At 23.3% G+C, this 27100-nt stretch overlaps 3 protein-coding genes across 6 annotated transcripts in view; 1 reads left to right on the top strand and 2 right to left on the bottom strand.

Annotated features, from left to right (window-relative positions):
• Positions 1-90: 90 nt before the first annotated feature.
• Positions 91-12050, bottom strand: LOC122499642 (mitochondrial thiamine pyrophosphate carrier). Of its 2 annotated transcripts, none has more exons than XM_043608097.1 (5): positions 11913-12050; positions 10794-10939; positions 3611-3763; positions 2112-2314; positions 91-1601 (listed from the first exon to the last, which is right to left on the bottom strand). In XM_043608097.1, the coding sequence occupies exons 2-5, from the start codon at positions 10908-10910 to the stop codon at positions 1142-1144; spliced, it is 933 nt and encodes a 310-aa protein (XP_043464032.1). In that variant the 5' UTR covers positions 10911-10939; positions 11913-12050; the 3' UTR covers positions 91-1141. The 2 variants fall into 2 exon arrangements, with proteins under 2 accessions (XP_043464032.1, XP_043464031.1); XM_043608096.1 differs by lacking the exon at positions 11913-12050 and adding an exon at positions 11208-11356.
• On the top strand, positions 11023-18122 carry LOC122499607 (hatching enzyme 1.2-like). The gene is made up of 8 exons (XM_043608055.1): positions 11023-11097; positions 11349-11461; positions 11932-11999; positions 12119-12219; positions 15179-15275; positions 15677-15806; positions 15875-16071; positions 16903-18122. The coding sequence occupies exons 1-8, from the start codon at positions 11023-11025 to the stop codon at positions 17175-17177; spliced, it is 1056 nt and encodes a 351-aa protein (XP_043463990.1). The 3' UTR covers positions 17178-18122.
• LOC122499641 (ATP-dependent RNA helicase p62-like) overlaps positions 18088-27100 on the bottom strand; it is a 21489-nt gene continuing 12476 nt past the window's right edge. For 2 of the 3 annotated variants that reach the window (XM_043608093.1, XM_043608094.1), the window contains 2 exons: positions 22988-23236; positions 18088-18348 (listed from right to left, as the gene is read on the bottom strand). In XM_043608093.1, the coding sequence (XP_043464028.1) occupies positions 18254-18348; positions 22988-23236 (344 nt within the window). In that variant the 3' untranslated portion in view covers positions 18088-18253. Of the gene's footprint in view, positions 18349-22987; positions 23237-26309; positions 26878-27100 lie in introns of those variants that run through there. The other variant, XR_006301352.1, reaches the window with a different exon arrangement.

Below are 27100 nucleotides of genomic sequence, written 5' to 3'. Positions count from 1 at the left end.
GAAGCGTCATTTTTAGAGTCTTGACACTTATGGTTAAGCAGTTAATTAAATTGTAAAACGAATTTCTATTTATTTTTGAAAAATCTTCTATCGTTATAAAACCACTGTATTTATTAAAAGTATTTTCATTTATACAAATCTACAAAATGAGAGGTAAAGTTGAAATGAAAATTACAATTTGTTTAAATTTTACATGTAAACATGAGTAATAAGTAATTTTTTACATATTTAAGAAAAAAAAAAATTTTAACTCACTGTTTTTATTTGGTATTTATAATTAATTCCGATTTCATTGAATAGGTATAATATAAATTGGAGGGAGTTTTTATTTAACATTTTAATATTTATCACTATTGCATTAAATACATTTTGTTTTTATTTCTACTTTGGTTACCTTCTCATTTAATTATGTTTTAAATAAATAATTATCCTTCCATTTATGACGATTTAATTACTAATTAATACTTTAAATACTACATTATTGTATTATTAATAAATACTGAGTACCTTGCAAATTTGATGTTATCATATTGTCAAAATAAAAACTAATTTTCTTTGACAAACTACATTTATATTTTTAAACAAAACTTTCATCACAAATTAGATTCAAGTTCCTTATATCAGAAATTATGAAAAAATGAAAAAAATTTAGTGATCTTACGAATTTCATAGAAAACTAATTCCATATACAGTTAACGACTTACAATTTTTTATATATGAAAAATTTGTAGTAAGTTATTACGCTTGTATACTTTACTAGAAAACTTATTCAGAAATAAAAATTAAATATTTTATCGAACTTTTGAATAAATCAATTAATTTTGATACAGCTGTTCACTTATTTGTAAACTTAACTAAAAAATAAACTCACAACTAAGTACATGAAGATTTTTAAATAATTTTGTAATATTATATTTTATTAAATTAATTTTTTCTCACTCCTAATAACAAGAACTTGAGTTCAATTCCCCGCAAAAATGATCTATTCTCTTGCAATTATTAAAAACTAAAATATAAACCAGCTAAACCAAAAAAAGTAAATTGTCTTCATAACTGTAAAACATATAATGTGGCTTTTTGTAAATTCTCATAAAAAAAGAAACGAAATCAAAATGAACATGAAGGAAGAAATTAAAATTTACTAATATTTTTCCTTCAAAAGTTGCATAATAACTAAAGTTTGTTCGTAAATTGTAAAATGTAAAGCAGTAGTGACGACAGCCTTCACCTGGCTGGGCACTAAACCTTTAAAAAGACCATTAACACCCTCTCGTTTAATTGTTATAATAATACAATCTTTCATTCCAGTGCAGTGAAAGAAAACTCCGAATCCTTTTCTCCCATGTTGAAAGCCTTGAATTTGTAGTCTTTTTCTTATCAAATCAAATGGATATATGATCGTCTTGGCAGCGAGTCCGGCAAGACTTCCTGCTGTCATAGTACCTGCTATAGTAGTCCTGGAATCATTGGTAAACTTAATATAAAGGTCCTTGAATATTCCAAAGAAATAAAATTGAAAGGCTGTGTGAGGTGCAATTTGTAAAATTGTTGGGAGTAAGCCACGGAAAAAAGCCTTTGAAGATTCTTCTTGAAAAATGGACCTAACAAGAAAAAAAGGAGTACTTTAAAAAATGTTCTCATATTTTTATTTATTTATTTATAAAATAATAAAATAAAAAATTTTATCTCCGACAAGCACGCTAAAATTGCATATTCACATTCTCAAATAACAGAATATTTTAATATAACAAAATATTTAAAACTTTTCGATTTCAAAAACCTTTAATAAAAATGTCTTCATATCGATATGAAGACATTTCCATTAAAGGTTTTTGAACTCGAAAAGTTAAGAGTTCGGGAGATTTGTCCATGTATGAAAATTGATTGAAGTACAAGTATAATAAATGTTTTGAAACTAATTGTAAATAAATTGTAAATAATTCTATTATACCGACATATTAGAACTATAAAGTGTCTCCGTCAATTAGTATCAAATAAACAAACCTATGTTTATATAAATATTCTTCAATTTCAAATGAAATGTTCCAAGAATGTGAAAGTTCAATATCACGTGCTATATGGATTTTAGTATAAATTTTGTGGATATTTACAAACAAGAATGGAGTAATCCATTATAAACTTTGTGCTTTGATGATTGAGCAATTAGTCTAGTTCTTATGGTGTCAAATGGAAACGTTAACGTTGTGCTCACAGCTCCAGCAATTGCACCTTCAGCAAAATGTAAAGTATTTCTCCATTCATGGACTATTTGATATTGACTTAAATGTTGTGTTATTAAATTGTAGGAATAAAACTGTAAGAAATAATAATGTTATTAAGAATTATACAATATTTTATTTTTATATATGTGACGCGAACTAAACAAAGAGACCTTAGAAGAAAAAAATATTATATTATAAACACTGATTTTAATTTGCATCAAGTAAAAAGAAACTTTTAATCAAGAAAAAAGTAATGCTAACATAACCTTTGAGTGATTTGCTTCTAAGGTCCCTTTCTTTAGATCGCGTTACATATATCTATAAATAATGTACTTCATTGAAACTTTGCAGAAATTAAAAAATGTTCAGCAATTCAAGTTTAAATTAAAATACCAAAATTTTTGAATGTTATTTTTTAACCCTCCATATTTGTTCAAAAATAAAAAAATACCCGTATTTTTTAAGATGGTTAAAGTTTATAGGTCGGTTTTTAGCCCATGAAATCAATAGGGTGCTGAAGTAGTTATTTAAACGAGTTTCAAAAACTGCATTCCACTGTTTATTTAATAATTTTCTAATATTAACTATTTTTATTCAATTTCTGAAAACTACTATAAATGTAATTATTTTATAATTATATATTACATAATTATAGTACTAACGTAAGTCATGTACATAGCTCGAGAGATTCAACTTTTTAACTTGTAATCACTGAGGTTAGACACCATTAAGTAAGTGTTTTCACTAAGATCAAGATATATGAGTGATTCAATTTAGAATTTCACTTCCGGTCACTGCAATTGTTGATTTTGCAATGTTGGAATTTGAGATCGTTATAAATTCATTAGAGCTGTGTAAAATAATTCGAACCGAACTGTTCGAATTTTTTCGCCTAGTTCGAATGTCGAAAATTTGACATTCGAGTTAGCTTATTTCGAATGTCGAAAATTCGACATTCGAACTAGCTCAGTTCGAATGTCGAAAAACCGATATTCGACATTCGACATTTCGGCGCCCCAAAACCGAACAAAACTCGGTTCGGTTCGAATTTCGCACAGCTCTAAAATTCATATATTTTGTTACTTGTAATAAAGCTTTAGATGTGCTTTCTCAAAAGTCATCAAAGAGACAAACTGATGATGATGAGGAGAATAAGAATGACATCACACCTTTCCGATGTAATTTTAGCAATTTGTCAGATAGACAAATAAGAGAAATGTTTATTCTGTCAAAAAAGACATTAAATTTGTAAAATAAGTAGCTTTAACTACTACCAAAAAAGTAATACTACATTGGATTAGACAATATTTTTAGTAGAAAACTAAATAAATAACTGCTTTTTTGAGGCATATTAATATAATACCCTTGAATAAATTATCTTGACCAACCTGGCTCATACCGTAAACAATAGATAATAATTGCGCTGGTACGTGTCCTTTCCATAATGCACTTACTCCTTCTTCCCTGACAATTAACGCAAATGCTTGCGGTAATGAACGATATTTACTTACAGAATGGTGTTTTATTGGTTCTACTTGAAGCTGAAAAAATTTATTACGACAATGTTTTTTGAAAAAAAAATAAAAAGACGTTTAGGGTAAATACGCTATAGGTCGGACACTTGAGGATACAATTATGCTTTTTTTCTTGAAATAACAATTATCTGTTTTTAAGCACATTATCAATGAAAAGAGTTATTCAGGATTAAAAATCATAAATTTGTTACAAATACTTTATTTAATACAATAAAAGCATTTTAATAAAAAATCACAAAAGCTTTAGCCGTAGGACATATTTTTCTACAGTGAGACATCAGTCAGACATTTTATAAAATAAAAAAGATAATTTTTTAATAAATTAATCATCAACAAAATTTTGTGCTACTCATTGCACTACTAGACAACTGTTCCATCTGTAGTCGGACACCATGATTTTTAAAACAAAAAACACGGAAATATCCAACTACCGCTACTAACTGTCCGACTATACCTTCATTTACCCTATATCTCTCAATGTTTTGTATTGCATGGGTGATTCTTTGCGTAATGTAGGATTATAGATAACTGAAATTATTTCATAGCATATTAGGTATTAACAATAATAACTTTTATTTTTAAACTCTTTGCGCATATTTTCATATAACATTAATTGTCAAGGAGTTTCATCCAACAGAATTAACATTTAAATAATTAAAATATTATTATTAATAGTATTTTCTAGAAGAACAAAAATATCAAAATTTTAAGGAAAAAATTTACAATCAAAAAATTTGTTTATACAATTTACATACCTATTACCTACATTTTTTGTCGTATCTCTTCTACAAAAATTTTAAAAAATTATTAAATTTTAATGAAGTATAGCTTATTATTAATACCTTTTGCCATGCTACCCTTCATACATAATTTATGTTTATATTCAAAATAAAAGAATAAACAAAATTATAAATCTCAAAAAGGAATCATTTTTAATTAGGTCATTGTTAAAATAACTATCCAAATACAGAGATCACAGTACTTTTTTTGAAATATAGGTATAAAGTTGAATTATTTTCTGAAAATAGAACAGTTTAAACTTAAAAATATCGGAAAGTGACAAAAAGTGGCAGAAGGTGAACTTGACAAATTTAAATTCTTTTGTTTTTTAAAAATATCCTAAACCAGATACGTGAATAGAGGTACGAATTTTCAAGGGAAATATTTAAAAAAGATGGTGAAAAATTTAAAATAGTTTTAATTTCAAATTATTTAAAAAAAAATTGAAAATGAATATATTGAAAATGACTCATTGTGTCATATTTAGAAAAATTATGTATAAACTTTAAAGTAAATAATAGTAATAATAAAAGAAGAAGAATAATTTTTGGAAATATTTACATCTGAAAAATATTTCAAGGGTTTACATGGGTCAAAACGTCTATAAAAGGTATGCTTTTTTAATTATTTTTTTCATAAAACAAATATATATTTTTATTTTAGCACATTTATATCTTAGAGGACACTATAAAATAAGTAAGGACAGTATTTTATGACGCTGAAAATTACTGGATTATGCCCTGAAAAACTGATTATTATGCGAAATTATGCGTTGAAAAATTAAAAAGTGCAAATTGATGCTTTTGAAAGAAAAACGTTATTAAGGACCCAAATAAAGCTTTTAACATTATGTTAATTTTTTTAAGAAAAACCACCAACATTTTTAAATAAAGCAACTTATTCTCTATAAATATAGAGTAAAGGTCATCATAAGAAATATGTTTTGCGATGACCACGGTAACAAGGAGCTGGTTTCTCAGAAATACAAAATTCAAACGAATTTAGTTAAAGTAAAAGATAAAAAAATGCTGTGGGTTCTTAGCTGTAAAAAGATATTGTTTGGGGTCATCCATAAAGCATACTTAATTTCCGAAATTTTATCCCCCCCATCTTGATACTTTTTCCAATAATGATTAATATGAAGCATGATATTTTATGGACCCCCCTACTCCTTCAAATATCACATGCTTTATGGACGACCCCTTTCTTAAAAAAGGAAATCATTCTATTGAGGTGAGGAGTAGATTTTTATGTATTAAAAAAGCCCACTAAACTCAAGAAAAATCGGATATTCAGTGCAGTAGTTTTTGAGAAATGGTGCGATCACCGATTTGCAAAATGCTGTTTTAAGAAAAACGAGTTTAAAATTTTATCATCCTCTTTCATTAGACGAAATTTTGTTCCGGGCTACAGGAAGCCGGACTTAACTGAACCTTACTTCAGATCTTTAAAGCTTTATATCTCACTCAATTTTTAAAATATCAACTTATTATTTTACAAACATATGTCTGAGACCCTACCCACACAGTACCGAAACTTTCCTAAAAATTTATTAAAGATTTACTTGCAAACTTCGAAGAATTTACTTGCAAAGTTAGCTCAGCATTTATTGAACTGGGGCATTTAAATCTTTGCAGAATTTTCACTAAACTTTGCAAGTAAGTACTTCCAAGCTTGCAAGTAAATTTTTAGTAAATATTTAGGAAATTTTCGGTGTTGTGTGGGTAAACTTAGAAAAAATACAAGAAAAGAAAAACCGATTTTTTGAAAATTACAACTAGGATTGCCCTTTTAATTATGGATGATTAATTTTATTCATAAATTTATGATAAAATGTATTTATAAACAGATATTTCGTTAATGCAGATTTAGACTGTGAATTATTTTTATATTTCTTGCACAAAAAATATAATTATGCCCAATTATGCGAGAATTCAAAAATTGTGCGATGAAAAAAAATTATGCGTTTTGATGCGACGTTAAATTTATTTTATTTTATTCATAAACATTATAATACGTAAAACTTTAAACTTTCTTCCAATTTTTGAAAATTATGCGATTATGCGCTTCGCACAAAGTATAGGTCTCTAAAAATAAGAAACAAAAAATTTTCATTAAAAAATATTAAAAATCAGGCCCGTAACAACCTCTTCCAAAAAAGTACTATTGCGGTGGTCACGATATCTTTTGACTGCTTCATCGAAAATCAAAGAATTAAATATTTTCTGTTAGTGGGTCAACATTCTAGAACTATAAGTGAAAGTAATTCTTGTTGGAAATTTTTGAATACAAAAAATTTTTTTAAATATACTTGCATTCCGACAGGTTTGACAGTAAGAATTTTTGTTTTAAATAGAAATTTAAATGTTTGAAAGCGTTTTTTGTAAAAAATTGCGATTTTCAAACCATTTAAACCAAGCCTCAAAGAACCTGTTGCTATGAGTCTAATTTTTAATATTTTTTAATAAAAATTTTTATAAGTTACTCATTTTATAAGTGTACTTTAAGATATAAATATGCTCAAATAAAAAAATTTATTTATTTTATGAAAAAAATTATGAAAAACAAACGTTTTATGGACGTTTTGACCCCTTAAGCATTTAGAATTTTTTGAATATAGTAAGTTTAGGCTTCGCACTCGATAATTACTTTTAAAAATAGCAAAAAGTAGCTTTAACACTGAAAAAAGTAGTAAAAAGTAGTAAAAACTAGCTAGCGAAAAATTAAATTTGACGATTAAAAAAAAACTCGTTTCAATCGATTCACAAAAATTTGATTAAGTATTTCCCTGACTTTTGGAAAATAATAAATAATTAATTTTTTATGCTAAGTATTTAAATATTATTTCAGTTTTACAAAAATTGAAATTTTCAAAGACAAACTGTTTAAAAATCTTTTCAAATTCAATTATTTCTATAAAAATTCATATTATAACGATTCTAATATTCAATGTTTATCTAAAATTTTTACTTAAATTAATTTTTAATTTAATTCTTGTCAGAAAGTTCTAGGAGAATTAAATTATTTAAATACAAAAATAAATAATTGATTTTAAATAATTGATTATTTCTTAAAATTGATTGTTTATGAAGTATTTTATGAAAATTTAAAGAATAATTGCATTATTTGAGGAATTTATTATAAATTAAATTTTCAAACAGAATTCAATTATTTAAAAATTTGTTTGTAAAAATCTTCGTAAGAATTCAATTCTTTTCATGAATTCAATTACTTATATTAGAATTTGCATTAAATTAGTCGAAAGAAATCAATTATTTAGAAATTTTAATAAAATTTTTCGCAAGAATTAAATTATTTTTCTAAATATTTAAATTCTTTCATGAATAATAAAATTCGTTGCAAGTCAATTCAATTTAGAGATAAGAAAGATTTTTGATTTTTGATGAAAATTAGGAAAAAGTCAGGAAAATAAAATATGTAATGGAATTTTTGTCAGTTTTGTGAAGTGTCTAAAACGAGTTTTTTTGTCAAGTTTAATTTTTCGATAGCTACTGGTTTTTTTAAACTTACAAGCTTTGCATTCATCTTCTAAAACTTACTATTTACTACTTTTTTTTAAATTTGCTACTATTTTGATACTTTTTCAAATTTCTGATACTAAAAGCTACTTTTTTTTTCACAAATTACATTAGTTTAAATCCGCTAATAATTGAAATAAAGAAATTGTTCTCAAAAATTTTAATAGAATTCTTAGAAACACTTTAAAAACATTTTAATAAATTCTTTAAAACGATTCAATTATTTTCAAAAATTTTAAGAAAATTTTTTTAGCAAGAATATAATTATTTTTCCAAATAACGAAATTCTTCGCTAAAATTTAATTATTTTCATTACCTACTATGTTAATAAAATTTTACAAAAGAATTCCATTAATTTAAAAAAAAATGTTAATTCACTCAAATAATGCAATATTATTCTTAAATTTTTTTAAAACTATTTTTTAAAATTTTGATAAAATACTACATAGAAATTCAAGTTTAAGAAATAATGAATTATTCAAGCCATTATTTATTTTTGTATTTAAATAATTTAATTTTTGTAGAACTTTATAACAAGAATTTATTTAAAAATGAATTTCAGTTAAAATTTTAGAATATTTACATTACTTTAAGTCCGCTAATAATTGAAATAAATAAATTATTCTCGAAAATTTTAATAAAATTCTTTAAAACGATTCGATTATTTTCCAAAATTTTAAGAACTTTTTTTTGGCAAAAATTCTATGAAAATTCCCTATTCGCCAGTCAGTCAGGGAAATCATTTAATGAAGCATTTTTTTTTTAAATTTTAATTTCAATTCTGTTGAAATTAGAAAACTTTAACGCAATTCTTTTAAACAATTCAACTATATATTAAAATTCTTTCCAGAAATTCATATTCAAAATTTTTTTAAAAAATTCTCGTCAACATTTCAATTATTATCTTTATAAATAGCAAAATTCTTCGCCGAATTTTAATTATTTTCAGGAATTTTAATAAAATTCATTGCAGAATTCAACTATTTTCATAAATAATAGTATTCATTACAAGAATTTAATTATTTTCAAAAGTAATAAAATTCAATTATTTTAAAAAACTTTAATAAAATTCATGGCAAAGTTTCAATTATTTTCAAAAATTAAAAAAAAATTTGCAGGTATTCAATTACTTAAAAATAAAATCTGCATAAATTTCTCCGAGAAAATCAAATGTTTTAAAATTCGGCATTAAATTCTTCGGAGTAATTCAATTATTTTCATAAATTTTAAAATTCCTTTCAGGGTTTACTCCAATTATTTTTATAAATAATAATATTTTCACAGATTTTTAATTATTTGAAATACATTTTTTATTAAATTTTTTGAAAATTATGAAAGTAGTCTACTACTTTCATTCATTACTTAGATATTAAAAATCATTGAATTGCGAAAAGTTTTTAAAAATAATTCAATTTTACAAAGAATTCTATTAAAATTTTTGAGCATAAAATTGAATTGAAGGAAAATCTTTTTATTTGTTTACGTTTATATTTATTTAAACATTATACTTGTTTTTCATCGACTTAGAATTCTAACATTATGTTATTATTATTTATACAATATATTCTTTAGAAGTTAAATTAAAAAATGATATCCTATTTTATTTATCAATTACGGTTTTCGAGATACGTTACAGTTTTCTTAAAAAAATGTTTTTTATAATAAATTTTAGATATTTGTAATCGTGGAGATTTTTAGATTCTGAATTTATATTCATTTCACTTGAAATGTTAAAATTGCAAAACTTTTGAGCAATAAAAATCAGGTTGGAGACCCGAAGCTCGTAACAATAGACCCACGATTCTATTGTGAAAAAAGGGCAGCGCACAAATTTCAAGTTTTAACGGTACTTTACATTTACCCACTATATTTCGGTGGGGCTATGTAAATAAAAAAGATGGATTCAATAAGAAATAATCACAATTCATAAACATCAGGATTCAACAGGAGCATAAAAAACCCTTCAGTTAGAATTAACCAAAAGCTTCAAGAAACGTCAAAGTAGTCACAAAACATCAAATTTTCTGACGTTTTCTTATTATTCCTGATTTTATTTTTAGTAGGAAAATCTATTTTTGAAACCTTTAAAATATAAACTTGATACACAATAGCTACCAATATATAATAAAAAAAAATTTTAAAAAAGTTTATCAGATTTTGCTAAATTATTTCTAAAAGATAAATAAAAAAAAATTACATCAAAAATTCAAGTTTGAAATTGATTAAGATGAGAATTTGAAATTTATATTTATTAAAATTTCTACTGTCCAAAGTAAAAACCTATTAACCGCATTTTCCGTGAGGTCAAAGTTCACTTAGGTTATAAACAAATCATGACCTTACGGAAAATGCGATTACTATAGGTTTTTACTTTGGACAGCAGATTTGGATGAATAGAAATTTAAATCAACTGAATTTCAGCTTAATTAAAAATAAAATGAATTGTCATTCTAAACATTAAAAGTTTTGACAAATTAAATTCACAGTCAACTAAGTAAAATTTTAATGAATGAAAATTCGAAGAAATTAAAATTAAAATTTACTAGAATATAAATTAAAATTAATCACACATTTTTAAAAACTAAACATTTGATTAAAAATACTTGAAAAATTAACAAAATAGGTCTGTGATCTCTGCAAATTTAAGTTAAAAATGCTGATACTTGCGACAATTGAAAAATGAAAGAATAATTTTAAAATAGAAAAGTCAACTTTACTTGAAATCTTGTCTTCACTACGTCTAATGGTTGAAATAATAGCCTCGTTATACATCCACTAACAGCTCCTGCAAAGGCTGCAGACGATGGTTCTGCAAGTTTTAGAGAATCATCCATATTCTATCCTGTTTCAATAACTTCATTGACTGCGTAAACATTAAAAAATGTTAATTTTATTATATAAATATGAAATGCAAATATGGTGTCACACACACAATAAATAGAAAACATGTGCTTGAATTTACGAACATCGTTAAAAATACAATTAATAATATTAAAATCTCGATTAAGTCAACAATCGAAAGTATCCAACAATTATAATTAGAAACAAAGAAAATGTCAAAATAACTGAACACAGCAATAAATATTTATTATTTACAGATAAAGCATTGTCACGTACGAATAAATTCTAACCTCAAAATTTCCATTCCTTCATCCGGCAACGTTTTACTGTTTTTTACATATACAAATTTGCACTAAATACAAACTGCTTATGATGTTTAAAATCTTGTTGACTTCAAATATCGAAAATTAACTCAATAAATTCATGATAAGCGTGGGAAAAAATGTAAACAAACATTTTTATTGCTCTATCCACACATCAAAGTTGTGTCACTTTTGTCCTCGCGACTACGTGATCCATTTGCTGATCTTAATTTAAAAATAATGTAACTTACGTAATATATTTAAAATAATAAAAGAAATATTGCCTAATTTTTAAATTGTCAATAGTTTTATTTTAATAATTAAAAAAATGTTTCAATTATTATTAATTAAGGCGGTGTGAATGCAAGCAAAACTTGAATGACAAGTTTTCGTTATTGCGAAAATAAAAAGAAAATTTTATTAATGCAATTAATATATGTATCTAAATCAAGTTTATTTTTTATTGCTTGACATATTTTCACACTGACCTTCATTTCACGAGATCCGAGGTCTATATATAAATATTAGTTGTTAATGATTTCGTTTCAGGCGGTAAATAGACGTGAAGCTTTATTATTCACCTCATATAGTTTAAAACAAATTTTTATTAATTATTACTGCAAAAATTATTAGGACATATAGTAAATATTGAAATTATTTTGTAGAATATGTTTAAATTAATGATTATATTACCTTTTTGTTTTTTGGTCAGTGCGTTGCCACAAGATGAGTTTATATTTGAAGTTCCAAATAAAGTACATCCTATCGTTCCTGATATAGGTATATAAAATTGTGCAAAATATCAATTGATCTATACGTTAATTTAATATAACTATATATGCAAAGTGCTGTCATCTATTGTGATTTTCAATAATAAATCATTCCCTTCAATTTCATAGCAAAAATATCATCTGAAGATTTGATGATTCTCCAGAATTCAGATCAGGATCCGGAAGTGAGGCCAGGATTATTTGAAGGTGATATTGCCATGTCTAACGAAGTAAGTTATGACTCCAGGGTTGCAGAAAAAAATTTTATTTTCTTTCTCCCTGATTTTCAGAAAAAAAATAATGACTTTTTCTCTGACCCTAAAGAATATTCTGATTCACTCTAAAAATTATTAGATACTGAAAAAAATGTTCCATTACATTTGTTTATGAATTTTTTTAATTGTAAAAAATTATTCGAAAACATCAATACATTTTTTTTAAATAAACTATTTAATCATTATTTTTTTTTCATAGAAACTAAGATTTTCAAAAAATTTCAAATTAAAACATATGCGAAATACAACGATTTTAATTTCCAAAAACTTTTTCAAAAAAAATTAAATTATTTACAAAAAGTTAAAAAAAAATTTAAATTTTAAAAGAAATTTATTAATTTTGAAAATAATTTAATTTTGCAATGAATTTTATAAAAATTCCTGAATATAATAATTGAATTTCGGCAAAGAATTTTACTATTTGAAATGTTATTCTATTTTCCATAAACTTTTTAAAAAATTGAATTATTAACAAAAATTTTAATAAAATTTTTTGCAAAAATTCAATTATTTTTACAAGTAATAAAATTTTTTACGTGAATTCAATTATTTTTAAAAGTAATAAATTTCTTCTTCAAAATTTAATTCTTTTAAAAAATTCTAATAAAATCGTTCGCAACAATTCAATTATTTTCATAAATATAATAAAATGCTTTTTAGAAATTCAATTATTTAAAAAAAAATTTAATTAAATTGCACACAGACATTCAATTATTCTTAAAAATTTTAATAGAATTCTTTATCAAATTTAATTATTTTAAAAAACTTTTCGCAATTTAATGATTTTTAATATCTATTTTCATAAAATTTCTCAAAAGAATTCAATAATTATTTTGAAAAAATATAATAAATTTCGTTGTAAGCATTTAATTATTGTCATAAATAATAGAAAAAAATTTATATAGGATTTCAATTATTTTTAATACAATTTTAAATAAATTCCTCGAAAAATTTATTTTCAAAAATTTTTTGCAAGAATTCAATTACATTTCACAAATAATGAAATTCTTCGCTAAAATTCAAATCAAATATTTTCAAAATCTACTATTTTAATAAAATTTCTCGAAGTAATTCAATTATTTAAAAAAAATATCATAAAATTCTTCACAAGATTTCAATTATTTTTAATACAATTTAAAGTAAATTCCTCGAAAAATGTAATTATTTTCAAAAATTTTATTGAAATTCTTCAAAAGAAATGAATTATCAATTATCAATTATTTTTAATAATATTATTGTAAAAGTTCCTTGAGAAATTTTAAATCCATTTGTATACAATATTCAATTATACGAAAATTCTATTATTTACATATTTTCCAATTAAATATTTAGAAAATAAAAACTTGAAATAATTTTTAAAAAAAATTCAATTAAACTTTTTCAAAAAAATTAATTTTACAGAATTGTCAGTTAAAAGTATGAAAAAAATTTTAAAATTCGATTATTTCTAAAAATTGCAATTATTAGTAAATTCTCCAAAATTCAATTATTATTTACAACTTTAACTGAAAGTAATTTCTAAATTAATTTTTATTAGAAAATTCTACGAAAATTAAATTATTTAAATACAAAACATAGATAATTTATTGAATAATTAAATGTTTCTTAAAATTTAATTCTTAAATTAATTAAAATTGTATTAAAAACAATTGAAATTCTGCAATGAGTTTTATTATTTATGAAAGTAATTGAATTATTGAGAAGAATTTCATAAAAAAAGTTTCAAACATTTCATTTTTTTCAAAAAAATTTATGCAAATTCTATTTTTAATAATTGAATTCCCGTGAAATTTTCATTATTTTAGAGAATAATTGAATATTTGTGTAGAATTTTGTCAAAATTGTTTTTAAATAATTGAATTCTTTTGGAAAATTTATTTTAAAAATAATGGATATACAAATTATTGAATTAGGAAAAATTTCTGAAAATAATTGAAATTTTGCCATTAATTTTATTAACATTTTTGAAAATAATTGAATTACCACGAAGAATCAAAATGCAAAATTTTAAAATATTTAATTTTTTCGAAAAAATTTATGCAAATTCTATTTTAAAATTTTGAATTCCAGTAAAATTTTTATTTTTTAAAAAAATAATTGAATATTCATGTAGAATTTTATAAAAATTTTTATTTAATAATTGAATTTTTTTGAAAATTTTTCTTAAAATAGTAAAATATTGAAAAATTTGAAAAATATTTGAAAATAATTGAAATTTTGCCATGAATTTTATCAAAATTTTGGAAAATAATTGAATTTTATTACTTTTGAAAATAATTAAATTCTTGTGATGAATACTATTATTTATGAAAATAGTTGAATTCTGCAATGAATTTTATAAAAATTCCTAAAAATAATTAAAATTCGGCGAAGAGTTTTGCTATTTATAAAGATAATAATTGAAATGTTGACCAGAATTTCTTTTAAATTTGTGAAAATAATTAAATTTCTGGAAAAAATTTTTATATTTATTAAAATACTTGAATTCTTTCAAAGAATTGCGTTAAAATTTTTAAAATTAAAACTAATTTTTTTAGAATTGAAATTTTTCCAAAAATTATTTCATTAAATGTTTTATAAGTAATAACTTTATGATAGTTCTTCAATAGAATTAAGTTATTCAAATTAAATTATTGGCAGAAATAGAGAAAATTGAAGGTTTTTTTTAGAATTCGTGGCAATTTCATAGTTTATGAGGCAAACAAAAAGACACAAAAATTCAGAATTTTTTTATAAATTCTAAACATTTAATTTTTTCAGTACTTTTAATAAAAATCCCTTACTTTTCTCTGATTTCCCTGACCAATTCTACTTTCCCTGAATTTCCTGATTTCCCTGACCTGTGCAAACCCTGATGACGCATATTTTATTTATTAGAAAATAATTTTAAATTTCATCAAATTTACTTTTCCAGTATTACAATCACTGGCGAATAGGCTTACGATGGGATGTTTTTCCAGAAAAAATATGGGAAAAGAGAACAGTGCCTTACGTAATTAGTCCATTATACAGTATGTCATAAAATATTGAAGCGGATCACAGTACCTTTTTTCTTTGAAATAGGTGAATTACTTTAAATGACAAACAAAAGTAAATAAAATAAGTTTACAAAAACTGATGAATGGAAACTGAATTCAAACTTAATTAAACATAAGATGAATTGAAATTAAACAAAATTAAATTCAGAGTCAACTGAGATTTTATATATTGAAATATAAATTAATTAGAAATTATTAGAAACTAAAGTTTCGATTGAAGATATTTGAAAAATTTACAAATTATGTGAAATAGGTGGCAAAATTGAAAAAAAGGGGAAAAAGTGAAAAGGTGACAGTCTGTGATCCCTGACATAAAACAATCAATACTTCTTTTGAAATTATTTGTTAAAATTTACTAAAATTGTTTCTTCCAGAGCCATCTGATTATGTAACTATTTATAAAGCTTTAACCTATTTGAATTACATGACCTGTGTCAAATTCATTCCATGGAACGGAGAAGCCAAAGATTTTGTTGTTATATGGCCAATAAAATATCCACAAGGGTTCGTAAAGCCAACACCAACATTTTTAATAAAAGAAAGTAAACGCTAATTTTTCTTCTTTTTTCCAGGTGTTGGTCATATGTAGGAAAAACCGGCGGCGTACAAATTTTATCGTTACAACCGCCAGATCAAAAAGGACCCAACTGTTTGGGAACTGAAGGAAAAGCAGTTCACGAACTGATGCATGCCCTGGGAATTTTTCACGAACAAAGTAGAGCCGATCGCGATAAATTTGTGAAAGTCAATTTTGATAATATTATACCAAGTAAGTTATTAGTATAAAATTAAATAATGGTAAATTCGTTTATATTATTTTAAGTATTCAGGTTAAATAAGTTTTATGATTCTTAATGTAGGTACATCATTTTTATTTGAAAAACATTGAGTAGAGCTAAGCACAATAAAAGTAAACAATCTTTTACTTTTCTAATAACTAGAATTTTAATACTTATAAGCATTCTTTTAAAAATCGATGCTTAAATTAATTAAATTAAATCTCGCTGGAGTGCCTCCGTGCTGGTATTAGTTTTCTAATTTAATAACTGAAACGTAAATAAAATTAACAAAACGTTTTCTGTACTTATCTTGTTATTTCAATTTAAAATTTCCGTATTTTAAATATAAAATATAATAATTTAAATTTTTAATTTCATAACTTAGAAAAAACAATTTTTGTAAGAATAGAAAAATTAATGTAGACTGCTTTTAAAATACATTTCAAGGATCACAGAACATTTTTTCAACCAAGATTTTAATCGATGACAGTTCGAACGAATTAAAATAAAGATTTATTAAAATATAAATGAATTAAATTTTTTTAGAAAATCAAGCTTCGCACTCGATACATAGGACTTTTAAAAAAATTATTATTAGTGAAAGTAATTGAATTATTGTGAAGAATTGTAGAAAAATTTTGTTAAATAATTGAATTTTTGATGAATTTATAAATAGTAGGTTTTAGTAGATGAGTGTGAAGCCTGGAAAATATACTTTTGTATTAACATTTGAAAAAATTAGATAAATGTGAAATAAGTGATAGTCTGTGATCTCTAATATTTTGATGGAATATAATGTTTTAAAAAATTGAAATTTACAGGATTTAAAGGAAATTTTGCCAAACACAGTTCGACAAATACAACCTACAATTACGAGTACGATTACGACAGTATAATGCATTATGGAAGTCATTATTTCAGCAAAAACAAACGAAAGGCAACTCTTATACCATTAACGCCAGGTGTGAGATTAACTGGTCAACGAAAAGCGATGACAAAAACTGATTGTCTAAAGGTTAATGAACTGTACGGCTGCTTGCGAAAACCATCATTGGCTCGTCGATATCATCACCTCTGTCAAACATTAGGTATTTAAATACAGTGGAACCTCAGTTATTATATTCCAACTAAAGTCCAATCAATAGAAACTTATCTTTTGCAATTAATTACAAATTAATAGACAAATAATAGAATTCGAGTATTTTAATATTTTTCCAAAAGTAGGTTTAATTTTGAGATTTAACTGAGGTTCAAATGTAAATATGTTTAAAATATATTTTACCCCGAGTCAAATGAAAATTTAAACTTCTTGTTTGAAAATAAAACGATAATTTTTTACAAGAATACAAGAAAAAAAGCAAGATATAAAATAAAAAAACGCAAAATGCAATTTTTTTATAAGAAAAACTAAAAAATGTTTTCTCTTTTTTTATTCCATATCTAAAACATGACATTGATGTGCAATAATTTATCAAATGATATTACATGTTTTTGTAAGTTATTTTAACACAGTTTGTCGATGATAGTTCTCTTCTATTGATCAAAATAAAAAAATCATATGAATAGTCTCAAACAAAGCTCAGACTATTTAGATGTTGGAATGAATACTGAAGATTTCGTTCTAAACCGTAATTAAATTTAATCTTTGGACTAACAGTAATCGCAAACGCTTTATTTTTTAAATTTACCGTAATTGCTATCAAAAATTTCATTCATTTATTTTTTTTTTCATTAATTTTGCTTGTAACCTGCTACAAGTTAATGAAAATTTATTCACAAACGTCTGTATGCTTCTGTAAATTTTTTTTCTTTTATTATTTATAATTCTCTCGAACATTTGACCCAAATAATAATAAAAGAAAATTAATCTTTTACTTTATCGTCTCGATACAAAAAAAAACGATATTCAATTAATTAGAACGTCTGAAAAAATTGTTAGATAAAAGCAAACAGACATTTATACTGAGAAAATTTTCGCGTCAATAAATGTTAAAAATGTATCCAAGTTTAGATAACTAATATTTAATTCTTAGAAAAAGGGCGACAAAATTTTTATTCTAAAGTTAAAATAAAAATTCTGATTTTTAATAAATATATGAAAATAAGAAAAGTAATTTCCTAAAACATCGCTCCTCTTTGCCCCACCTGGTGTTTCGAAATAGGGCTCACAAATCAACTATAATTGTAATTTCTACCAGAATCAAATCTCTTGTGCGATCCAGAGAAAGTGTTTTCCCTTCCTCTTCCTCCTCCATAACCCCATCGATCTGAAAAAAAAACAGAATAAATAAGTATATGCATTTGAAAACTAAATTTTAAAACTAAATTCCTTTTTAATATAACAAGGTCAATAAAATTTAATTTCTAAGCCACTTTGATATTTCTTACCAGAAAAACAAATTTCGAAAAACGATAAACTCGAAATAACTCGATCAAGTTTTAAATTTTAAGCTTGCATACCTCTAATATTTATAAAAAAAATTTACAAAAAAGTATCAAGAAAATTTTTTGCAAGAATTCAATTACATTTCACAAATAATGAAATTCTTCGCTGGAATTCAAATATTTTTAAAATCTACCATTTTAATATAATTTCTGAAAAGAATTCAATTATTTAAAAAAAAATGTAATAAAAATTCGTTGGAAGAATTCAATTACTTTCAAAAATAATAAAATTCTTCACAGGATTTCAATTATTTAAAAAAAAAATGCAATAAAAATTCGTCGCAAGAATTCAATTATTCTCCTGAATAATAAAAAAATTTAAAAAAAAATTCAATTCAGGGCTCGAACCAGTGAAAGTATTTAAAAATACGGACTTTACGGACCAAAAATGAAAAATTACGGACCAATTACTGACAAAAATATATAAGAGAACATTTTATGTACTTAAAACTATAAATTAGATTTTTTCATAACTAAAAAACATGAAGATATCGATAAGCGATCGATTACTTCATGTTTTATAATAATTAAAGATAGAGTGATAAAATCATTATCAATTCAATTATTATTTTCTAGAATTTTGAACTAAAATTCTTCTTATTTAAATCAATTATTTTCCATAATTTTCGAAAAAGTTCTTTGACAATTTTCAAATCCAATTTGTTTACAATATACAATTTTACGAAATTCCAATTATTCGTAAATTTTTCTATTAAATAAATATTAGAAAATAAAAACTTCAAATAATATAAAAAAAAAAATTCGCAATTAAAATTTCTCAAAAAAAAATAATTGCACAGAATTGTTACTTAGTTAAAAATATGAAAAATTCCAATTTTCGAAGATTTGAATCTGAAACCTTTTCAAAATTTAATTATTTCTAAAACTTTACGCTCTGATACTTTTAATATTCAATTATAATCTAAAATTTTAACTGAAATCCATTTTTAAATCAATTTTTATGAGAAAATTTTACGAGAATTTTATTATTTAAATACAAAAAAAAACAATTTATTGAATAATTACATATGTTTCTTAAAATTGAATTCTTTTAAAGAATTGTATCAATCAATTTTAAAATAATTTGAATTCTTTTGCAAAATTTTATTAAAATAGATATTAAAAATAATTAAATTAGGGAAAATTTTTGAAAATAATTGAAATTTTGCCAAGAAATTTATTAAATTTTTTGAAAATAATTCAATTTTAGAGAAGAATTTTATTATTTATAAAGATAATTCATAATTTACGCAAAGAATTGCATTAAAAATTTTGAATGCAATAATTTTATTCTTTAAAGAAATTTAATTAAAAATTTATTAAAAATAATATTTAAATTCTAATAAATAAATTGTAGCAGAGGTTATTAAAATAATTAAATTTCTTTGATAAATTTTAATAACATTTTTAAGAATAATTACATTTTTCGAGGAATTCGATTAAAATTGTATTAAAAATAATTGAAATTCTATGATGAGTTTTATTATTTATCAAATTAATTGAATTCCTAATAAGAATTTTATTATTTGCCAAAAAAATTAAATACCTGTAAATTTTATATTATTTATGAAAATAATTGAATATTGCGAAGAAATTTATAAAAAAATTTGTAAATAATGAATTTCCTGTAAAATTTTTATTTTTTTTTTGAAAATAATTAAAAGTTTGTGTAGAATTTTATTAATTTTTTTTAAATAATTGAATTCTTTTGGAAAATTTTACTAGAATAGTATTACAGATACCTATTAAAAATCATTGAATTGAGGAAAAATTTGGAAAATAATTGAAATTTTTCCAAGAATTTTATTAAAATTTTTGAAAATAATTGATATTTTGGAGAAGAATTTAATTACTTCTAAAGATAATTGAAATTTTGACGAGAATTTTTAAAAAATTTTGAACATAGTTGAATTTTTGCGAAGAATTTTATTACTTTTGAAAATAATTATGAATTCCTTCAATCATTTGTAATTTCTCTAAAATTATCCAAATTATATCGTATAATTTACGTACTTTACGGACCTTTTTCAATCAAATTACGGACTTTACGGACCTTTTTTCAAAAAAACGGACTTTTACGGACTTCAAGCAAAGTTACGGACTTTTACGGGATTTACGGACCTAGTTCGAGCCCTGTTCAATTAAACTTTTTCAAAAAAATTAATTTTACAGAATTGTCAGTTAAAAGTACGAAAAAATATTATTTATTTATAAAAATTTACGCTATAATGCTTTTAATATTCAATTATTATCTACAATATTAACTGAAATTAATTTCTAAATCAATTTTTATCAGAAAATTCTACGAGAATTCAATTATTTAAATACAAAAAATGAGAATTCAATTTTGAGAAAAATTGTCATACTCATAAAGAATTTAATCAACAAATGTTTAAATAATTGAATTCTTTCGACGAATTTTAATAAAATTTTTATAAATAAATACATTTTTCAAGGAATATGATTAAAATTGTATTAAAAATAATTGAATTTCTGCAATGAGTTTTATTCTTCATGGAAATAATTGAATTATTGCGAAGAATGTTATAAAAAAGTTCCAAACAATTGTTTTTAAATAATTGAATTATTTTGGGAAATTTATGATTAAAGTAATAGATATACAAATTATTGAATTAAGAAAAACTTTTGAATATAATTTAAATTTTGCAATGAATTTTATTAAAATTTTTGAAAATAACTGAATTTTATTACTTTTAAAAATAATTGAATTCTTGTGATGAATATTGTTGTATTTGTGAAAATAATTTACTTTCTCCGAATGATTTTATTATTTATAATAAAAATAATTAAATCCCAGAAGGGAATTTTAAAATTTATGAAAATAATTGAATTTACTGCGAAGAATTTAATGCCAAATTTTATTTTATTTGATTTTTCCGAAAAAATTTATGCAAATTCTATTTTAAATAATTGAATTCCTGTGAAACTTTTATTATTTATGAAAATAATTAAATGTTTACGTAGAATTTTATTAACATAATTGAATTCTTTTGGAAAATTTTATTAAAATAGTAGAATATTGAAAATCATTGAATTAAGAAAAGTGTTTGAAAATTATTGGAATTTTGCCATGAACTTTATTAAAATTTTTGAAAATAATGAAATTTTGCTATTTATTTATAAAAATAATTGAAATGTTGACAATTTTTTTTTAGATTTTTTGAAAATAATTCAATTTCTGCGAAGAATTTTATTAATTTTGAAAAGAATTGAATTCTTCTGATGAATATTGTTACTTATGAAAATAATTGAATTTTGCAATGAATTTTAGAAAAATTCCTGATAACAATTGAATTTTGTCAAAGAATTTTGCATTTTTTGTAAATTATAGAATTTCTGCCATGAACTTTATTAAAATTTTTGAAAATAATGAAATTTTGCTATTTATTTATAAAAATAATTGAAATGTTGACAATTTTTTTTTAGATTTTTTGAAAATAATTCAATTTCTGCGAAGAATTTTATTAATTTTGAAAAGAATTGAATTCTTCTGATGAATATTGTTACTTATGAAAATAATTGAATTTTGCAATGAATTTTAGAAAAATTCCTGATAACAATTGAATTTTGTCAAAGAATTTTGCATTTTTTGTAAATTATAGAATTTCTGCCATGAACTTTATTAAAATTTTTGAAATAATTGAATTCTTGTAATGAATATTGATAGTTATGAAAATAATTGAATTTTGCAATGAATTTTATTAAAATTCCTAAATATAATTGAATTTTGGCGAAGAAATTTATAAATAATTAAATTCCCGACTAATTCCCGGTCATTTCCCGGAATTCCCGGTTAGTAGACATCCAGAGTCCTTTGAAATTTTTATTATTTATGAAAAATAATGAATTTTGTTTGCTTAGAATTTTATCAAAATTTTTTTTATATAATAGAATTTTTTTGAAAAATCTTATTAAAATAGTAGATATTGAAAATCATTGAATTGAGGAAAATTTTTAAAAATAATTGAAATTTATCAATAATTTTATAAAAATTCCTGAATATAATTGAATGTCACCGAAGAATTTTCCTATAAGTGTCTATAAAGATGATTGAAATTTTGACGAGAATTTTTAAAAATTTTTAAACATAATTGAATTTCTGCGAAGAATTTTATGACTTTTGAAAATATTTGAATTTCTGCAATCATTTGTAACTTCTCCAAAATTCAATTTTTTCCAGTACTTTAATAAAAATACCAGACTTTCCCCTGAATTCCCTGCCCTGTGACTTTAATTGTTATCCGTCACATTAAAGATTACTGACAAGAAGTACAAAATTCTAATGCTTAAATCCCAGAAAGACCTAAATGTAGTAAATGTGAGTCATGACCTTTGTTCAGTTCTATATATAGCCAACCATCTAGACCTTTGGCCGCAAGGGGGCAGACAGATACAAGGGTACTCGAGTTAAAAATAAATTAAATTTGTGTTACTACTTACTTTTATTGCCATAAGCACCACCTCCTCCACCTCCTCTTGACGCTAGTTCGCTAAGCTTTGGGTTGATAATCTGGTTGGCTTCTTTAAGCACACTTATGAGATCCTTTGCCTGTTTACAATTTTGTGGAGTGAAAAAGGCATAACTTGTGCCTGTGCTTTGACTACGTCCTGTCCTTCCAATCCTATGGATATAGTCTTCTGACGATTGTGGATAATCGAAGTTTATTACGTACTTAACGTCATCAACGTCTACAGAGAAAAAGCTTGTTAGACAAATTTACTTTCGAACCTTTTAAAAAACATGTTAATTGTCAAGATATAAGTTTTAAAAGCCAATTGATTTTTTATTTCTTTCACAAGAACTAGCGAAAACCCCCCAATTATGAAAGTTACTTAAAAAATCGTTCATCTCGGTACTACTGATTAAATTTTTTTTCTTTTTGCAATTATATTAAATTTAGAAAAAAGCAATGAGCAGCCTAAATCCTTATCATACACTATACAGACATAACACTTAAGATTTTGCAGTATCAAATAAAATCATTGTCAAATTCAAGGCAATTTTTATTGTTCTAAAATAATTCGACTTTATTTTTAATTAAAACAAATTCAGTGAAAATGTGTTGATTAATGGCTTATATTTATAACTGTTGAAGAACTTATTTTGAATTGAGATAAAGATGTCTTTAATTTGACAATGACAGGGCTCGAACCAGCGAAAGTATTTAAACATACGGACTTTACGGACCAAAAATGAAAAATTACGGACCAATTATATTGACAAAAATATAACCGATCCGAGTCAAATAAGAGAACATTTTACTTAAAAAACAATAAATTAAATTTTCCATTACTATAAAACAGGAATGTATCGATAATCGATTCCTTCATGTTTTATAAAAATTAAAGATGACCGAGTGATAAAATCATTTACAATTCAATTAATATTTTCAAGAATTTTTGACTAAAATTCTTCTTTAAATCGATTATTTTTAATAGTTTTCGAAAAAGTTATTTGACAATTTTCTAATCCATTTGTTTCAAATATTCAATTTTACGAAATTTCAATTATTCGTAAATTCTAAAATTTTAAAAATGTTAGAAAATAAAAACATAAAATATAAAAAAATTCAATTAAACCTTTTTAAAGAAAATTAATTCCAAAATTCAATTATTTCTAAAAATTCACACTATATTGCTTTCAATATTCAATTGTTATTTAAAATTTTAACTGAAATTCATTTTTAAATCAATTTTAAATTTTAAATTCTACGAGAATTCAATTATTTAAATACAAATAAATAATTTATTGAATAATTGAATGTTTCTTAAAATTCAATTCTCATAAAGAATTCAACAAATTTTTAAATAATTTAATTCTTTCGACGAATTTTAATAAAATTTTTAGAAATAAAAATTACATTTTTCGAGAAATTCCATTAAAATTGTATTAAAAATAATTGGAATTCTGCGATAAGTTTCATTATTTGTGAAAATAATTGAATCCCTAAGAAGAATAAATTACTTTTGAACAATATTCCATTTTAGCGAAGAATATAATTACTCTTGAAAATAATTGAATTTCTTCAATAATTTCTAACTTTTCAAAAGTTAAATTCTTTTTCTTGATTTTAACTAACATTCTTCTATAAAATGCATTATTTTTAATAATTTTTGAAAAAGTTCTGTTCGAATTTTCAAATTCATTTGTTTACAATTCAATTTTACGAAAATTCTATTATTTGGATAGTTTTCAATTAAATATTTAGAAAATAAAAAAATGAAATAATTTTTAAAAAAATCAGCAATTAAACTTTCTCAAAAAAAAATTAATTCCACAGAATTGTTGGTTAAAAGTATGAAAAATTCAGATTTTCAAAGATTTTCATTTGAAACCTTTTCAAAATTCAATTATTTCTCAAAATTCACGCTCTAATGCTTTTAATATTCAATTATTTATTATCCAAAATTAATTTTAATTGAAATTCTTTTCGAATTCAATTATTTAAATAAAAAAATTAATAATTTATTAAATAATTGAATGTTTCTTGAATTTTAATTCTCATGAAGAATTTTATCAACAAATTTTTATATGATTAAATTCTTTTGGCGAATTTTTAATAAATTTTTTAAGAATAATTACATTTTTCGAAGAATTCTATTAAAATTGTATTAAAAATAATTGAATTCTTATGAAGAATTTTGATTAAAATTTTTAAAAACAATTTAATCCTTTCGAGGAATTTCAATTAAATTGTATTGAAAATAATTGAATTCATGCGGAGAATTTGATTAAAATTCTTTAAAATAATTGATTTTGGGAGAAGAATTTTATTATTTTTGAACATAATTAAATTTTATTGCTTTTGAAAATAATTGAATTCTTATAATGAATATTGTTATTTTTTGAAAATAATTGAACTTTGCAAAAAGTTTTATTAAAATTCCTGAAAATAATTGATTTTCTAGGTAGAATTTTGTTATTTATCAAAATAAATGAATTCTTTCGAAGAAATGCGTTAAAACTTTTAAAATAATTAAGTATAATTTAAAAATTCTTTTGACGAATTTTAATAAATTTTTTAAGAATTACATTTTTTGAGGAATTTGATTAAAATTGTATTAAAAATATTTGAAATTCTGGAATGAGTCTTGTTATTTATGACAATAATTGAATTCCTAAAAAGAATTTTATTATTTACCAAAATAATTGAATCACTGTAAAATTTTTATTATTTACGATTTAATTTGTAAATAATTGAATTCCTGTGAAATTTTTATTATTTATGAAAATAATTGAATGATTGCGAAGAAATTTATAAAAAATTTGTAAATAATTGAATTCCTATGAAATTTTTATTATTTTATGAAAATAATTAATAAAGGTTTGCGTAGAATTTTATTAAATTTTTAAAAATAAATTTTGCCAAGAATTTTATTGAAATTTTTGAAAATAATTGAAATTTTGACACTAATTTTTTTTAAACTTTTGAACATAATTGAATTTTTGGGGAGAATTTTATTACTTTCGAAAATAATGGAATTTCTGGAAAGAATTTTATTACTTTTGAAAATAATTGAATTTCTGCAATCATTTGTAATTTCTCTAAAATTCTGCAAATTATATCGTAAAATTTACGAACTTTTCGTCTTTTCTCAATGAAATTACGGACTTTTACGGAGCTTTACGGGATTTACGGACCTAGTTCGAGCCCTGCAATGACGGCATTTTCAATTGAAACACTTGGTGTAATTCGTGAAAGCTAATTTCAAATTATAAAAATTATTTGAATAAAAGTGAATTAACTTTCCAAGGAAATACCTGATCAGTGGGACAGTCCAAGATGATATTCCACTAGATTTTGGTTAAAACTGCAATGCTTATTTTCGACAAGGCTCAAGCGTGTATGAATGTATTTGTTAGCTGCACCATAGTTTATACAAACCCAGTTTTTGCTCCATTGAACTTAGCATTCCGCCATCGCGAACGGGGATGTGCCATTCTTGAATGCAAGTTCAGTGTACGCAATGTCTTGACTCCTATTATTCCCATCAAGTAGCGATAGTAGCAAAATCAATAGATTGTTGTCTCGCACGGGCTGAATGTCGGTGTGATGGTTGTATTGTTATGCAAAAATCAGTCAGCCAGCCAACCAGCGCGAGCAAAATACCCGGGCACCACCATTTTTATTTTTTACTTCGTGTGGTACACAGGCAAAAAGTACACAGAGGCACATTGAGTACACATTTAACACGCCTGCTACAGGCTCGTGTATAACTTCTATATATCACTTGCATATATAGCTTTCAAAGGAACACAGACACTGAGTGAGCCATGGGGATGAATTTCGCTCATCGCACACTCAACGCATACTGTGCACCATGTGCCTCTGAAACAAAGGACAACCAGACTGATTAAAATAAAATCTAAGATGCCCACTTATTTTATTACTTATTAGATTCTAGATTTTTATGTTTTGTTCTCAAGTTCTTGACACAAGCCTGTTCTCAACTCACAAGCTTTCGATTGATATCAAGCGACAAACTCACCAATTTACAGAGCTCAATAAAACTCAAATCTCTTGATAATTCATTTCAAGAAAAGCAGCAAAA

The sequence above is a fragment of the Leptopilina heterotoma genome, unplaced genomic scaffold (assembly GCF_015476425.1).
Source record: "Leptopilina heterotoma isolate Lh14 unplaced genomic scaffold, ASM1547642v1 Lhet_17, whole genome shotgun sequence".
Taxonomy (NCBI): domain Eukaryota; kingdom Metazoa; phylum Arthropoda; class Insecta; order Hymenoptera; family Figitidae; genus Leptopilina; species Leptopilina heterotoma.
The sequence above is the reverse complement of the archived record's forward strand: the minus strand, read 5'-3'. Positions and strand labels throughout refer to the sequence as shown.